This window comes from Nerophis lumbriciformis, linkage group LG02 (genome assembly GCF_033978685.3).
Source record: "Nerophis lumbriciformis linkage group LG02, RoL_Nlum_v2.1, whole genome shotgun sequence".
NCBI classification, from domain to species: Eukaryota; Metazoa; Chordata; class Actinopteri; order Syngnathiformes; family Syngnathidae; genus Nerophis; species Nerophis lumbriciformis.
Genome location: NC_084549.2, coordinates 14,313,828 through 14,330,699, shown reverse-complemented (window position 1 = coordinate 14,330,699; position 16,872 = coordinate 14,313,828). Strand labels below are relative to the sequence as shown.

General features: G+C 39.6%; 1 protein-coding gene, 1 long non-coding RNA gene and 1 pseudogene across 5 annotated transcripts; 2 read left to right on the top strand and 1 right to left on the bottom strand.

Annotated features, from left to right (window-relative positions):
* Positions 1–9,947, bottom strand: LOC133590465 (uncharacterized). The gene is made up of 3 exons (XR_009814476.1): positions 9,889–9,947; positions 2,548–2,676; positions 1–30 (listed from the first exon to the last, which is right to left on the bottom strand). It is a non-coding gene; the product is annotated as an uncharacterized lncRNA (long non-coding RNA).
* Positions 303–9,884, top strand: LOC133590293 (peroxiredoxin-like 2A; annotated as a pseudogene).
* Positions 9,948–10,549: 602 nt separating the features above from the next.
* LOC133588584 (peroxiredoxin-like 2A) lies at positions 10,550–16,774 on the top strand. Of its 4 annotated transcripts, none has more exons than XM_072915558.1 (7): positions 10,584–10,611; positions 12,710–12,805; positions 15,382–15,558; positions 15,745–15,836; positions 15,907–16,047; positions 16,123–16,278; positions 16,339–16,774. In XM_072915558.1, coding segments are annotated over exons 2-7 (663 nt in total). In that variant the 5' UTR covers positions 10,584–10,611; positions 12,710–12,804; the 3' UTR covers positions 16,435–16,774. The 4 variants fall into 4 exon arrangements, with proteins under 4 accessions (XP_072771658.1, XP_072771659.1, XP_072771656.1 ...); XM_072915555.1 differs by lacking the exon at positions 12,710–12,805 and adding an exon at positions 13,021–13,226 and having other exon boundaries at positions 10,596–10,611; XM_072915556.1 differs by lacking the exon at positions 10,584–10,611 and adding an exon at positions 13,048–13,226.
* The last annotated feature ends 98 nt before the right edge of the window (positions 16,775–16,872 follow it).

Here is a 16,872-nt window from a genome sequence, read left to right as displayed (position 1 = left end):
CTCAAATACAGTGCAATCTCAGAAGCTGGCCTGCAAGTAAACCAAGAAAAATCCATTCTTAGCAACCAAAACATTCACAAATAATTGATACTTTTTGACACACAAACATACACACATTTTATTTTTGTAGTTCTACGAAAAGGTATTTTTAGAATTACTGGGAGAATGTGTTTCAAAAATAAACATACACATTGTTGTTGTACTGCTCCTGATGCATTAGCAGTGCCTGGCACAGAAGGCTTAGCTCAACGGCAGCCTTGTTTCAGCCACTTTTAGAGGAATTCCTGTCATGTTGTGCTCACGTTAGAAAGACTTTAAGCTCGCTTGAGTTGAGAGGGCTTAAAACTCAGATCCCCTGCTCATTAGTGGCAACCACAGACTGGTAAGTACGCCACATTTTGTCGAGGATAGTGCACATTTCGATCTTTATGCTTGTATTTCTAACCAAACGCAAGAGATAGGGGACAAAAAGGGATGTTACAGTAATGTATTTTGTAAGTCTAGGTGGTCTGAGGCCTTAGCGAAAGGCCATGGTGACCGTAAACGCGGTCCTGAAGGCGGTGAGCTTGTTTGTGGCCGAGTTCATCAGCTCCATCACAGACTGGTTCCAGACCTCGCCGACATGGGCCAACCTGGAGGTGCTGGAGAACACAGAGCTGAAGACCACCGGAGGAGGTGAGCTGTGACACTTTTACACTTTTTTTGTACAAATCGTGCAACTATTTGCTTTATTTAAAAATATATCGGAAGCTTAAAGGCCACTATTTCTCCGAAAAGGAAATCATTGAATTCATTTGTTCCAGAGTCAAACTATAGGAATCATAAAACCTTTTCAACATTTCAAACTGTCATAAAAGTGTAGGAAGAGGTCAACCGCTGTCATATTGATACGTCAAAACTGACAAAAACAAAACAAGAAAAAAACAAAACACAACACAACAGGTGAAATGATGCTCCTTTTACCCATTTTGCCATTAATGAAGGAATTCAACTTACATACTGAATCAAATACAGTACACTCATTGGACACAACATTAGGTACACCTGAACAATCTAATGAAAAAGTCCAGAGATTTCAGTTAAGCCTGTGTTTATGAATTATTATCATTATTGCAGTTTGCATTCATTATTTTGTATGGTAATTTGTATTTTAAATGTGTTATTAGTTTCTAATATGTTGTCTCTTCTAATCTAAGCTAGAGGGTAATATACTAACAAAATATCATTAGTGATGAAAAAATATTTACTTTCAACCAATTCCATTTTTAATTGCATTATTTATCTAGTTATAATTTAAGTATAATTATAATTTATTTGTTTTTTTAAATAATAATACATTTTAAAATTCTTACTCTGTATATACATGTGTATAAAATATTTAAATAAATACAATAATAACAAATTACATCTCAGTGTGATTGAGTGAATTACACACAATTACTCATTTACATTAAAAAAAAATATATAGTCGTCCCTCGCCAAATCCCGCTTCATATATTGCATTTTTTACCATATATCGCAGATTGTTGTTTTTATAAGCATATTCTATAATATTTTTGCCTTAAATTATGCATTTTCAAGCATACAAATGGTTAAATGGACTAAAAATGTCAATACTGCAATAGTATTGGCCGCTGGATGAGACCAAACCAATCAGCGCACGCTGTTCAGTATCGTGGCCACTGATTGGCTCAACCTCAGACAGCATTAAGAGTGTAAAGGTCCAGAGGGCTCTCACAATGTTTAAAAATGTATTTAGAAGGTCATAAACAGTTTTTCTTAAATATACTCTACTCCAGCAATGAAAATATTGGAGTTTGTGTCGGCCCTGCGATGAGGTAGTGACTTGTCCAGGGTGTACCCTGCCTTCCGCCCGAGTGCAGCTGGGACAGGCTCCAGCACCCACGCGACCCCGAGAGTGACAAGCGGATGGATGGATAATAATGATTCCTACTTCACGGAAATTAATTTATTGCTGTCATGTCCAAAACCAATTAACAGCAATAAAAAAAAAAATAATTAAAAAAAAATAAAATAAATATATATATATATATATATATATATATATATATATAAACTAAGTTTCTTACAAGTATCCTCCCTGCACGACGAGGAACATCTAAACGTGCTTCACTACACACCGTAGGAAGATACAATAGCTAACCGTTAACTGCAAACTAGCGCTAATGAATGTAAACAAATGCCGTGGGTGGATCTACACACACATCGAGTGTAACGATACCAAGTACAAGAGCGTATATAGTCAACACTACAATGATTACATCAATATTTTTAATAATCAAAAAAATCTTTTGTCTTTTTTTATTGTTTATAAACCTATGAAATATATCACTGGACACAAAATAACTTTAGTTATGACCAACCACTTGGTATTGGATTGATACCAAAAATTTGTAGTATCACCCAAAACGTATGGAAAGTATCAAACAACAGAAGAATAAGTGATTATTAAATTTTAACAGAAGTGTAGCTGGAACAAGTTTAAACAGAAAGTAAGCAGACATTAACAGTAAAGTTCATACTGACCTTCCATCCATCCATTTTCTACCGCTTGTCCCTTACGGGGTCGCGGGGGGTGCTGGAGCCTTCCCCAACTGCACACGGGCGGAAGGCAGGGTACACCCTGGACAAGTCGCCACCTCATCGCAGATAAACCTAGTGCAATAAAAATAATGTCATTTTATGTTCATCGTATCACTGTGTGCAATAATATGTTACACTTTATGTGCACACTTAATATGCACATACATGCCTGTGTTATTGGAAATGCTGACTACAAATTTGTATTAAAACGTTTATATTTGTTGCTAAAAAATGTAATAATAATATGTATATTAGAATATTTGTTTTTCTTGAATATGTTTAATGTTCGTCATTATTTTCTATTTAATGTGTGTACTTAGTTAACTTTGTCTGCGATCTATGCCCTTAGCTGCTGTAACGCTGTGAATTTCCACATTGTGGAATAAATAAAGGATTATTGTATCTTATCTATATATCTATGTCTATATGAATAAACAGCACCAAAAGAGGGATTACTGTATATTAAAATTAAATTTCACTGCAACAAAAATACACACATTAAAAGGCAGAATATTTGCCGTCTCCATGTCCCTTGAAAGACATTATTATTCTACCTATCTATTATGAAGTGTATATTGAGTGTATTTCAACGTGGATATTTATACATACACAATGTTTTAAGACTGATGCATTGCAGTTAATTTCTAATTATTGTGAGTGATAAATGAGAATTGAACAGTACTCTTCTATCATAGTCCATGAGCGACACAGGGCCAGAACTCTTTGGGAGAAGACTGGAGCTGTGGTCATGGTGGTCCGACGGCCGGGATGATTGCTGTGCAGAGAGGTGTGTTACATAGCCTCTCTAATGTGCTGCTTTTAAGTCCCACTGCTGTGAACTAGTGTCTTCTGTGCAGGAGGCTGCAGAGCTGTCCTCTCTCAAGTCCCAGCTACACGACCTGGAGGTGCCCCTCTTTGCTGTGGTCAAAGAAAACCTGGGCAAGGAGCTGGACGGCTTCAAGAAGTACTTCACTGGGAAGGTCTTCGTGGATCAGATGGTATGCAGTTTTGTGCAACGCGTGCATGCAATCGATTTCGCTGAGTAATTACTTAAGCTAAGCCGCAATAAGCTGCTTTTCGCTTTCTTTACAGAGAAATTTTTACGGTCCTCAAGAGCGACGGATGTTCCTTTCCATGTTCCTGCGCATTGGAGTGTGGAGGAACTTGTGGAGGGCCTACCGCAGGGGTTTCAGGGGAAACCTAAGAGGCGAAGGACTCGTGCTGGGGGGAGTCTTTGTCATTGGGCCCGGAGATCAGGTATAGACATAATGCCACTAGATGGTGCTGTTTCCTTTCATTCGAATGGCTTCAAATACAGTAGTATTTTGGGTTTTCTTAGTTATCCGTTTCAAAAGGTCCAACAAAAACTGAATCCTAGAAAAACTAAATTATATTCCCATAACAAATCATCTAAATCAGAATAGTACAAAATATATCTTATAGGGAGATCTTGCCCCAAGTGGAAGAGTTCAAGAACCTAGAGTCTTGTTCACGAGCGAGGGAAGAGTGGATCGTGAGATCGACAGGCGGATTGGTGCGGCGTCTTCAGTAATGCGGACACTGTATCGATCCGTTGTGGTGAAGAAGGAGCTGAGCCGGAAGGCAAAGCTCTCAATTTACCGGTGGATCTATGTTCCCATCCTCACCTATGGCCATGAGTTTTGGGTTATGACCGAAAGGACAAGATCACGGGTACAAGCGGCCGAAATGAGTTTCCTCCGCCAGGTGGCGGGGCTCTCCCTTAGAGATAGGGAGAGAAGCTCTGCCATCCGGAGGAGCTCAAAGTAAAGCCACTGCTCCTCCATATCGAGAGGAGCCAGATGAGGTGGTTCGGGCATCTGGTCAGGATGCCACCCGAACGCCTCCCTAGGGAGCTGTTTCGGGCACGTCCGACCTGTAGGAGGCCACGGGGAAGACCCAGGACACGTTGGGAAGACTATGTCTCCTGGCTGGCCTGGGAACACCTCGGGATCCCCCGGGAGGAGCTGGACGAAGTGGTTGGTGAGAGGGAAGTCTGGGCTTCCCTGCTTAGGCTGCTGCCCCCGCAACCTGACCTCGGATAAGCGGAAGAAGATGGATGGATGGATGGAAATTACAGTTTTACATGCAGAAAACAATACGAAATACATATAAATTATTAATTTCTACTCCTTTTGAAGTCTCCTGTTGGTGATGACGCCACCATTGTTCTTTCTTGAATTCAATATCGTTCCTCGCTTTCTTTGTCAAACTGCTAGGTGGCGCTTGCAACTTTCTTTGGCCCAATGGTGGCTTATATTACTATCATAGTATATCAAAAATAGGTACAAAGTCTGAGTCACTAACACATGACATTCTTCATTTGTGTACCCGATTCAGTAGAATTATATGCCGGAAAACTGACTCCATTGTTACGCGCAATGTTCGATTGTATGAAATTCGGGACAATAATTTGCCCAAAATTTCAGATTAACACAGAATCCTACAAAAAGTGGGCTATTACGAAAATAGAGGTATCACTGGATGGTAAAAAATTTCAAAATTGAAGACAATAACGCTTGATGACTTCTACGTTTTTAACATTTCAAAACACCATGCATCTATCTGTTTCAGTCAAACTGTCATCATCAAATCCTTCATAATATAAGATTAGATTTATAACCTCTGTGTGCAATGTTTTTGGTAACAATGTAACATTCTTCCATTCAAGCGTAAAAAGAAGTTCACCATTGTGTAATGACACACAATAAAGTTGGACCCACCTAATAGGTAATGAGTGTGCCTCAAGGTCTGCAAAACAATACTGCTCCCTAGTGGTATTTTGTAGGTATTGCTGGAATGAACAAGTCCCACTTTTTGTTATCAAACCTAACTTCTTTGCCATTTTGATACTATTTTATGGCATCACAAAAAGCCAAAGAAAGAGGAAACCATATGATGACGGTTAAAAACCCAAATTAAATTGGACTTTTTAGGCATAAAATACAATAAAAGAAAATGATGATGGTTTTTCAAGTTTTGTTTGGCATTCGTTTAGGCCCCCATCTTTTTTCCATCAACAATAGAAACTGTGGGGAAACTTTTTCATTTAAAAAAAGGCTAAATCCAGTGAGAAAAAAACAATAATATGCCAATGTAACAGGGCCAGCCCGTGTGGCTGTGCAAGATGTACGTTTGTAAACCTAATTTCGTAGCTGGGTTAGCACCTTGGGTTTTTAGCCTAGTGGCTATTGATTGAAGCTTTTATTAGTAGATTGCACAGTACAGTACATATTCCGTACAGTTGACCACTAAATGGTAACACCCGAATAAGTTTTTCAACTTGTTTAAGTCGGGGCCCACCTAGTCTAGCACACTTACCTCTCAATCGATACAAAATGCAGAGCCGCTACACCAAAAAATTGAGCGCATCAGCTTCGTCTCACTACGTCAGGCCCTTTCCACCAAACGTTCACAAACTTTGAGTTAAGTTCCTATAGAAGTGTGTGGCTTGTGTTTCTACCGCATTTCACAGTTTAGGTAGTTTGTACAAATCAGGCTGATGATGTATGGATAACTGGTACAGTATATTTTTGTATTGATACCATGTGGGGTCACCAGCCCGTCGATCTTTGGGACTCTACCAGTCGATCCTGAAATATTAGGTAAAAATAAATGCTTTATGACATCATTGTCATCCCCTCCCGGAGTGACCGACAAACTTGCCAACAGGCATGCATTTTAACCTGTGAACTCGCCTGCACACCTCACCGGTCAGTGATCAGATGATTTTACTACTTCCGGCGCTGACGTAACTCAACCTTGCATCCACATATGTGACTATACTATGTACAAATATACTATAGTACTAAGACTATAGCGGCCACAAAGAAGGCCTTTACAGCAGGGCTGCACAAAGTGTGGCACAGGGCTCATCCTGTTCTGGGCATGACGTTAAAATGCATCCGGCAGTGGAGGCTCCTCTATGCGGGTCTTGGGGCACTAGGAGGTTAACCCCTTTACTACTGTTACCCCAGGTGGCCCTTGGCAAAGGCCTAGTACCTGACTGCTCCCTAGCCAGGGATACGGTGAAGCAGGGGCGTCACTAGCTTTTAAGGACAGGGGGGGGCTTAGCCCCCAGGAGATGCAAAGGATGTGAGCGAACGTTACGCGCAAGCACAAAACTTCACAAACGGCAAACAAAGACTTAGAAATTATTCATTGTTATTATTTTTTAAAAATGCATGGGACGAAATGAAATGCTCCCCGGGACGATGGCTTTTAACCATTTTTTTTCTTTTTCTTTTTATGTATTTATTCATTTTACATTTTATATTAAATGTCTTGGTTTTTCCTCCCTCTGAAAATCCTATGAAATGTTTAACAAGCCATCCTATAATAATACAACAGCTATTAATGTAACAATACAATAAAACAAATATATTTAATGATTTTTTTTCCCATTATTTTAACAATAGGCTAATGTATATTACTTTATATAGATTCTACAAGAAACACAAAACTTAAAAACTAAATTATTTAAAATTGCACACACAAGGTTTTGTGCAGCTTCACTGCAGGACCGCAAGCAAGGTCGCAGAGAAAATGCGGACTGGAATTTGAGTTATGTGGGCATTTTCTATATGAACAAGTGGAATGGATTGGATACCGACGCACTTAAGGGGCTCTCTACCTTACGCTACGAAGTGAGGGGAAACTGAGTGAATAATAACAGGTTATATGATTATTTATTTAAACTCATATTTGGGCCACTTTATAATGAATATGTCGGCATGTATTTGTAAAAAAAACCAAAAAAACACCAAATTATTTAGGGGGGCTTAAGAATATTTTAGGGGGGCTTAAGCCCCCCTAAAATAGGCCTAACAACGCCAATGCGGTGAAGACCTCAACGGCGGATCAGGTGGAAGACGGTAGATTTAAGAACTACCACAACGGCTGCGATGGCGGAAGAAGGCTGCAGCAGAAAAGGGTCCCCAGTCGTCTTGGACTCCATGCCACTGGACCCTGACCCGATTCTGTCAAGGATCGTGTGGTGACTGTCTGTGCACCAGTCTCCCCACGTTAAACTAAGTCACGCACAGGCATCCTCCATAAAGGAATACACCCCTACCAGGAGGATCGTCATACTCGTTCGAGTGACCGCCGATGATGATACAGGGCTCATCTACTTCTGTGACTTGTTTTTTTGTCCTTTTGGCCTTTGAACAATGCAGATACAAAATTAAACAAACGGGGGGGGGGGACTGTGAAAAAACAGCAAACGGCACAATGACAAACAGACAAAAATTATGACATCAAACAATAATATTAAAAACACAAAGCTTTGGATTTTAAATATCTATCAAGGTGTAGGTCCCAAATGGCCCCTAGGCCGTACTTTGGACACCCTTGCTTTAGGGATAAAACCGCACAAAAAAATTGCGGTTTCAACGTTTTGTTTGACTTTTGAGTATTTTTTTCCTAAAGTATGCTGAGAAACTTTTTAGAGTACCAACTCACTACCAGGAACTAAAAGGTTATTGGTGGAACTTTATTTACCCAGGTAGTTTCTGGTAGAAATGCAAGCGGGTATTACATTTACTCGGGTAAATGGGAAAGTTACTATGGTGTAGGTCCCAAATGGCCCCTAAGCCGTACTTTGGACACCCCTGCTTTAGGGATAAAAACGCACAAAAAAATTGCGGTTTCAACGTTTTGTTTGACTTTTGAGTATTTTTTTCCTAAAGTATGTTATCCAAATTACAACAAATTCAAGTTGTCCTCGCATACTGTCACGGCAGCTGAAATAAAAAAAATAAAAAAGCGCCAACTGTGTTCTTCCATTCAGCATTCGACAGCATAGCCTCTAATGTTCCTGAGAAACTTTTTAAAGTACCAACTCGCTACCAGGAACTAAAAGGTTATTGGTGGAACTTTATTTACCCAGGTAGTTTCTGGTGGAAATGCAAGCGGGTATTTCATTTACGAGGGTGAATGAGAAAGATCCTATGGTGAAGGTCCCAAATGGCCCCTAGGCCGTACTTTGGACACCCTTGCTTTAGGGATAAAAACGCACAAAAAAATTGCGGTTTCAACGTTTTGTTTGACTTTTGAGTATTTTTTTCCTAAAGTATGCTGAGAAACTTTTTAGAGTACCAACTCACTACCAGGAACTAAAAGGTTATTGGTGGAACTTTATTTACCCAGGTAGTTTCTGGTAGAAATGCAAGCGGGTATTACATTTACTCGGGTAAATGGGAAAGTTACTATGGTGTAGGTCCTAAATGGCCCCTAAGCCGTACTTTGGACACCCCTGCTTTAGGGATAAAAACGCACAAAAAATTGCGGTTTGAACGTTTTGTTTGACTTTTGAGTATTTTTTTTCCCTGAAGTATGTTATCCAAATTGGAAGAAATTCAGAGGACTTTCGAGGTTTTACAAAGAAAGATCTGATCAATATCAGTTATGTCGATCTACTTTTTTGCTAGTAAGGCCTACATTTTCTAATTGGCTTGATTGGTTACAATTATCAATCAAATCTTGGAGAATCATTAAGAGTACAAAAGCCCTTAAATTGATATTCTTGTTAAAAAACATTTAAAGTGATTTAGGTAGCCATTTTAGTGGGGGTGGGGGGGTTTCATATTGTTTAGTATTATTACTCTATCTGTATTTGCTTTTGTTTTCTTTCCTTGACTTTTGTGTGGATTGTAAATGTATGTTTGTTGTTCAATAAAAAAATAAAAAAATAAAAAATAGAAAGAAAAAAAGTTCGCTAGCTAGCTAAATCTTGAAATGAAACACATTTTAAAATCTTGACAGATTTGATGATGCGTTGACTTTTTAAGTCAACTAAATAAGATACTACAACTGTTTTTCTCCTGTATAATCCTGTTGTTGACATTTTTTGCAGGGTATTCTGCTGGAGCACCGCGAGAAAGAGTTCGGAGATAAAGTCAACATGTTGGCCGTCCTCAAAACAGCCCGCCAAATGAGAGATGACATGAAAATATAGACCTCAAATTGTATAGAATGTAGTGTAACACTGGTTAAAGTTTACTTCCATTGTGAGTAACAATGCACACTTTTAACAGTTTGCCGCCTCATTACTTCTGCCAAGAAGGCCGTGTTGGGACTTTAGTGCGCTTTAATGAAGATCTGACTCTAAACTCTTAACGAGGGATCAGCTCTGATGTCTGCGTACAAATAACAACACAACCTCCCTGACTACATTTTGGGGACGAACAAACAGTAAAAGTTGTGTTGTTTTTAGACAAATGTGATTCTACAACAATAAAGCGGTAACGTACACAACATAATTACCTATTTGTGTGGACTGTTCTGTTTTTGCCTTGCAAAGTTCCATCTGTGCTCGATTAGTTGCCCTGCCTGTTGGGCTATTTAAGGCGCATGCGCGAGATTCAGTCATGTTTTTTTGTTATTGTTTTTTTTTGGAAATTTTATAAACCTTTATTTATAAACTGCAACATTTACAAACAATCGAGAAATAATAATAATCAAAATAAGTACAAAAACAGTACAAAACAGCGCCAGGGGGCTGTAAACTCAATAAAGTAACCAAAATAGAATGCAATATATATATATAACAAAGTGCAAAGTCATAGGCTCACACAAGTTCAGAAAATATCATCATAAAAGCATCATCGTTTTTCACAGCTTTTTGGTTGTTAGAGGTAGAGAGTGTTTTTAACGTAGAGTTCTAATTCTTTTTTAAAGGCACAAAAAAAAACAGGTCGGGTATTGAGAAACTTACATTTATGAATATAAAACTTAGCCAATGGTATAATGAGGTTGCAAAGGTAAAATTCCTTTTCAATTTTTTTTTCATACAGTGTAAAACCAAAATATCACATCTTTAAAACAAAGCACACAATTGTCGTGAATATTGTCCGGGATGAAGCGACAAAGACCCGTTTAGTCAAACAGTTTTCCATCTGTGCTCGATTAATTGCCCTGCCTGCTGGGCTATTTAACGCGCATGCGCGATGTTCAGTCCTGTGCAAAGACCCGTGTCATCACTGACAGGTGAGTTCACTGAAAACACTTCTGCCTATTGAGTGATTTTGTATTCCTTTTTGACGACCCGCTCTGCAGATTTAAACATATAATTGCGATTTGCAGGGAGGGTACCTTTAGATTAGCTAATCCGAGCTAACTGCCTGCCTGGCTAAAGAAGGTTACACGTAAAGCTTTCATGTCATCAAGTCGATCTCATCGTTCCGTTACTATCAGCTTGTGTTAAACCTACGTTTTCTTTTATGTTTTTATTACTCCTAAAGTCATTGTCTTTGTGTTGCAAAGTTCATCTTAACTGTTAGCGTCTTTGAGTTTAGAGCTATAATGTGCCTCAATTCGAACGCTATGTAAAGTGTTGTCATTTTAATGTACCATACTGTACGCTTTTAGAACCGTTGCTATTCATTTAATTTCGTGTCAAAAAGTAATTTGACATGCATCTTTAAATAAGCACCTTAAATACAAGTTCAAGGAAATTGCAACAGGTGTCTTTAATATCAATAGTTGGCGTCCATAATTATTTCCGTTTCCGGTTTGATTCCCCATAAAATATAATGAAAGTGAATTAATCCGTTCCAGAGTAGCTCTCACCACTACCGTTTTTAACTGTACAGGAGACAGTTTAGGTCAAATCTAACTAAAATGTGAACTGTAGTAGTAAATAATTGAGTTTAATGTAAGAGCTTCACTTTGTATCTTTTTTGTTTGCAGTGGATTAAGTTAAAAGTATTACTGCACTATAGAAAACAAAGTTCAATATCACTATTATAACTTAACTTTCAGGGTTATCAATGTTTAAAACATAATTTAACATAACACAGGAATGAATACTGAAGGTAAATGGGAGGGGAATATTTTCAAATAAACACATCTGACTTGAGGCAACATCTTTTGCAATAAACACCATCTTATTGTAGTGCTGAGCAGCCAGGACATAGTATAGCTAGAGATGTCCGATAATATCGGGCTGCCGATATTATCGGCCGATAAGTGCCTTAAAATGTAATATCGGAAATTATCGATATCTTTGTCAAAAAGTAAAGTTTATGACTTTTTAAAACGCCGCTGTACGTAGTGGTACACGGACGTAGGGAGAAGTACAGAGCGCCAATAAACCTTAAAGGCACTGCCTTTGCGTGCCGGCCCAATCACATAATACCTACGGCTTTTCACACATAGTGAATGCAAAGCATACTTGGTCAACAGCCATACAGGTCACACTGAGGGTGGCCGCATAAACAACTAACACTGTTACAAATATGCGCCACATGTGAACCCACACCAAACAAGAATGACAAACACATTTCGGGAGAACATCCGCACCGTAACACAACATAAACACAGAACAAATGCCCAGAACCCCTTGCAGCACTAACTACAATATACACCCCCGCTACCCCCTAACCCCCGCCCACCTCAACCTCACGCTCTCTCAGGGAGAGCATGTCCCAAATTCCAAGCTGCTGTTTTGAGGCAGGTTTAAAAAAAAAAAAAAGCACTTTGTGACTTCAATAATAAATATGGCAGTGCCATGTTGGCATTTTTTTCCATAACTTGAGTTGATTTATTTTGGAAAACCTTGTTACATTTAATGCATCCAGCGGGGCATCACAACAAAATTAGGCATAATCTGTTAATTCCACGACTATCGGTATCTGCTGATATCGGAATCGATAATTAAGAGTTGGACAATATCGGCAAAAAAGCAATTATCGGACGTCTCTAATTAAAGCTAAATGCTTATCCCACTTTTTTTTTTTTTTTTACACTTGACAAAGTCCATTTGTGCTTCTTTTGGCTATTATGACACTTTCCCTATTTGCGTGGAGAAACTTCTGAAAAGTGCACAAAGTTAAACAATATAGTCCAGCTATATTAGGTTTTGACTTTGGAGTTGTGCAACTTCAGAGGCACATTTTACCCAAATACTTTCCTCCTTTCCAATTATGCAACTGTAGGTTTTTTTTTTTAGTTGTACTTTTTCAAAATCTGTTGTAAAGATGGATATATTGATGCTTAAGGTCAATTTAATTATATCAGTAGCTCTTGTGTAATCTTAAGTCTTGTGACGCACTTGTGGGTGTGCTTTTTTTTCCTTTTAAAACAGCGGGTGCTGGCGTTTATCAGTTATTTGCAGCAACGTTTTGAGAGATCTAAAGCGTTTTGGAACGGAATGAGCTGAACTACAGACAATTGGAAACAAGTTAGTATACTAAGTTTTATTTTATGGCCACTGCATGATTTGTTTTCTGAAGTTTTTTTTTTTTAGTATGGTATAACATTAGAAATTGAGGAAGCGGTGACTCGGAATAAAAGCGGGGGCAGTAAAAGACAACTTTGTTCAGCAATAACTATTACATTAAGTTTGGCACGCCGAGTCCCTGAAGGCATCACATCAATAGTTTTTGTTTTTTACAGCGAGCGTTCCTTTGTGTATTGGAAAAGGCTCACTGTGGCGATGCTGCTGGCAGCTTTGAGGCGAACGCTACCCCTTCCTACCCGTTGGTCTACCTTCCCTCTGAGGAACGCCGCTGTGAGCGTGAGGTTCTTTGAAAGAAGCCTGGCCGCTCATTTCCACCAAAGTAGAGCCAAAGCAAGTCCCGACCCAAACAAACGCAGTGCAGGCAAGCATACACGGTTTCTTGTTTTGTTGCAGAACCGGTATGATAGCGAACTTGCTCTACCACCCATGTAGTGCTGGGTAGTTATTTTTATCTAATGCCTTGCAAATGTGGTCTGAAGACTACTTTCATCCTTTTGTGCACAATGACAAAATTAAAGTGACTTTTCTTACCATGAATGCTCCAATTACCGCCTGTCGTCTAGTCTGTGCCCATAATCTACTTAAAGGAATAATGGTGATCTCTCCAAGGTGTCGTGTCAAAAACCATTGGCATAAGCGGAGCCACAACTTCCAAAATGGCAGTTGCCACATTTGAAGTGTCATCCTTTGTAATTTTGGTTATTGTTCACAATCATTATGAAAGAAATTACCTTTTTAGCTAAATTCTAATTTGTACATAAGTCTGCTTACAGCAGAGCCAATGTGAGGTCCTCTATTCTGCCTATAAATAACCATCCAAAAAACGCCAACAATACTAATTACATTTTGTGACCTGAATATCAACCAAGTATCGGTGATATTATAAGCACTAACACTATAGCGGCGCCCTGATCACAAGCTTGTGTGCCAATTTTGACTGAGTGGTAAACTGCTTCCTTGCTTGTGGAAGTTTATTGTAGATCAAAAATCAACCGTGTGATGCATTTTTTAAATTAATGTGCCATTTATGCCTAAAATTATCTAACGTATAAATATTAAATGTGCCTTTTTACTACATTGCATATCTTGATGTGCATATAAAACCTTAATGGAAGTGTTTGGATGTTTAAGGGCTTTTATTGGAAGATAGTGACTCAAATATATTGCATTGTAAGTGGACGTTTGATTGCATTTATTTGCGAAAGTGTTCTTATAAGATTGTGAATTCCAAAAAAGCGCAGTTCCCTTTTTAAATGATCTGTTGGATACTTTTGTTTATAAAGTGCTGTGTAATTGCATTAGTTTGGTAATCAGAGTAAGCTTAAAGCCCATTTAGGACCTGCATCTGTGAAAAGCTCTAATCAATTTATTGAAATAGACGGTTCTCAGTACAAAGCAGTGTAGATCTACAACCATCCAAAAAAATTGGCATGATTATCAGGTTTTTGTATTGCTCTCACCACACGACTGAGTAGGTGTTCCGTTGACAAGTGTTGGACTAGTGTAGACTGAAGGTCATCGGAATGACTGGTGGCTTGAGGCATGTTTTGTCTGCTCAAGATATGAAGTCCCTGTGTGAAGGATTTTTGTTCAATGTTAAGCTTGGTTAAGCAGGATTAATTAAGGGTGTAACAATACGTCATCACGTTTAAGGTAGTGGTTCAGTTAGTTTTCAGGGCATTAAACCGCTTTATTTGAACATTCAAGTTTGATAGGGATACTCTTCAATACACAGATTCTGGGGGGCAAAAGACGTATAATAGCTTGTTCTAGGAGTAACGGTGTAAATTAAGAATTTCAGTTATTGGCTAAAATGCAGCTTTAATTCAACCTGTTGCCGCTTCTCTACAGAACAAATTCAGTGAGGCCAAATGTTTAATGACCTAAGAGTTGTCAAGTTTGGGCTTCTACTTGACAGTATCGCGGTTCTTGTTTAGAGCAGATTAATGAAACCACTTCCTGTCTCTCACTTGTGTTTACATTCATTTGTGACGGCCTGCCACAAATAGATGTGTCGCTACATGTTGAACACATACCAGGAGTGTCTGTAGCTTGTCATTCCAACTCTGCACAGTAGATGGTGTTGTAACTCTGCTTAACAGCTCATGTGCTCCTGATCTGCCAGAGAATAAGATGTAGCAGGAGGATCAGTGCTGCCACTTGGTACTTGCTGAATAAAGCCACAGTCACTAAGACCCTGTTTAGATTGTATTCTTCAAAAAGGCACAGTCAACAAGACTAGCCTTATTGGACAATAACATGAAAGCATGGTCGCTCTTAATGAGCTGTGGGCTCCACTTCTAAAAGCCCTCATCTCATTTTTTTTTAAAGGAAAGTAATTTTGTATTAAGATTTGTTTTGCTTATGTCTTCCACTGTGTTGCGTCACACCCTCATTTCTCCAAATAGACTGCAGTCCAGTGGGGAAATGTTGCGTTCAATGTGTACTGAGCTCAAGGTTTCATTTGGAAAATGTGGTTGAACATGCATTAAGATCCTGTATTGTTTGTGCTGCAGTGTTTGAGTCTGTGGACTTGGAACTGTTCGGGATGGGGATGTGGACTCTGGGACTGGGAGCCCTTGGTGCTGCCCTGGCAGGGGTCTTCCTGATCAACTCTGACTTTTGTCTACCCAAATTTCTCCCTGCTTCGCTGGACCATCTTGCTGATGCTGACCTGCGCTCCACCACTGACGGTAGCAAAATAACTTGTTGGACTTCATGCAAATCACTTCTGAACAAAGCTTGCAAAGCAACAGAGCGTTCACTCTGAAGTGTACTTGTTTTTCTTCTGATTTATCAAACCTGTGAAGCTCTTGTGGACTTGTCTCCCCTCAGGGACATTTGGAGATGTGTAATAAAAACATTTGTCTTGTCTGCAGAAGAGGAGCTCATCAAAGCAAAGAGTCTCTGGGAGAAGAACGGCGCGGTCATCTTCGCCGTGCGACGGCCCGGATGATCTTTGTGCAGAGAGGTGATTGTAATTTGCTTGTTCGAGAAAGCTCTGAGTTGGGAACCAAAACAATGTTTTGTTCTCCTGGCAGGAGGCCACTGGGCTGTCCTCTCTCAAGCCCCAGCTGGAAGAGCTTGGGGTCCCTCTGGTGGCCTTGGTGAAGGAGCGTGTGGACACAGAGATCCAGGACTTCAAACCGCACTTCGCCGGGGATGTTTACATCGACGAAAATGTTGGCTGTTTTTAAAGCGTTGTAGACACCTGGCCAGTCATGGAAGGAAAAACTGACAATTGTTTATTCTTGCAGAAACATTTCTACGGTCCCAAAATGGGCGGCATGGGGGTGTTTCGTCTGGCTGCGTTGCAGAGCTTCTTCCGGGTCTGGAGGTCTGGTTACCAGGGCAACCTGAAGGGCGAGGGCTTCATCATGGGTGGTGTGTTTGTCATCGGCGCAGGAGATCAGGTAGGTAAACTCACACAAGCACGCAGCCACTTTCCTTGATGCATTGTGTGCTTGACACAGGGAGTCCTACTGGAGCACCGTGAGAAGGAATTTGGCCAGAAAGTGGAAGCGGCGCATGTTCTTGAAGCTGTTAGGAAAATTGTTCCTCGCAAATAAGTTTGCTAGAACACTAAATGTATAAAACAGAACAAATGACAACCACCAATCAATGTTAAATAAATCCATCCAAACGGTGTACCTCTTACAATTTAGAACACTAGCTCTACCTCTGCAGACACTTGAAAGCTAGACGGGTATGAACACAGGAATTTGATTCACGCAAGCTCACCTTCAACATGTAATTGTGTTTTAATAATGATGACTTGGCTCAAAACTCCAAAGGAGAGGAGCAAGTTTGATGGCTAAAATGCACGTTCTGCTGCAGATGTTGAGGTCTGCTTGCTGGTTTGAGACGATGTGACCCATGAACCGTAGCAATAAACGACATTATACTCAACATTTGTCTCATTGATATTTACTGTACATTTGACAGTTCTGTCAAGCTGATTTTCAGTACACAAACCCTTTTGAATTATGTTTTCACATAGTCAAGCA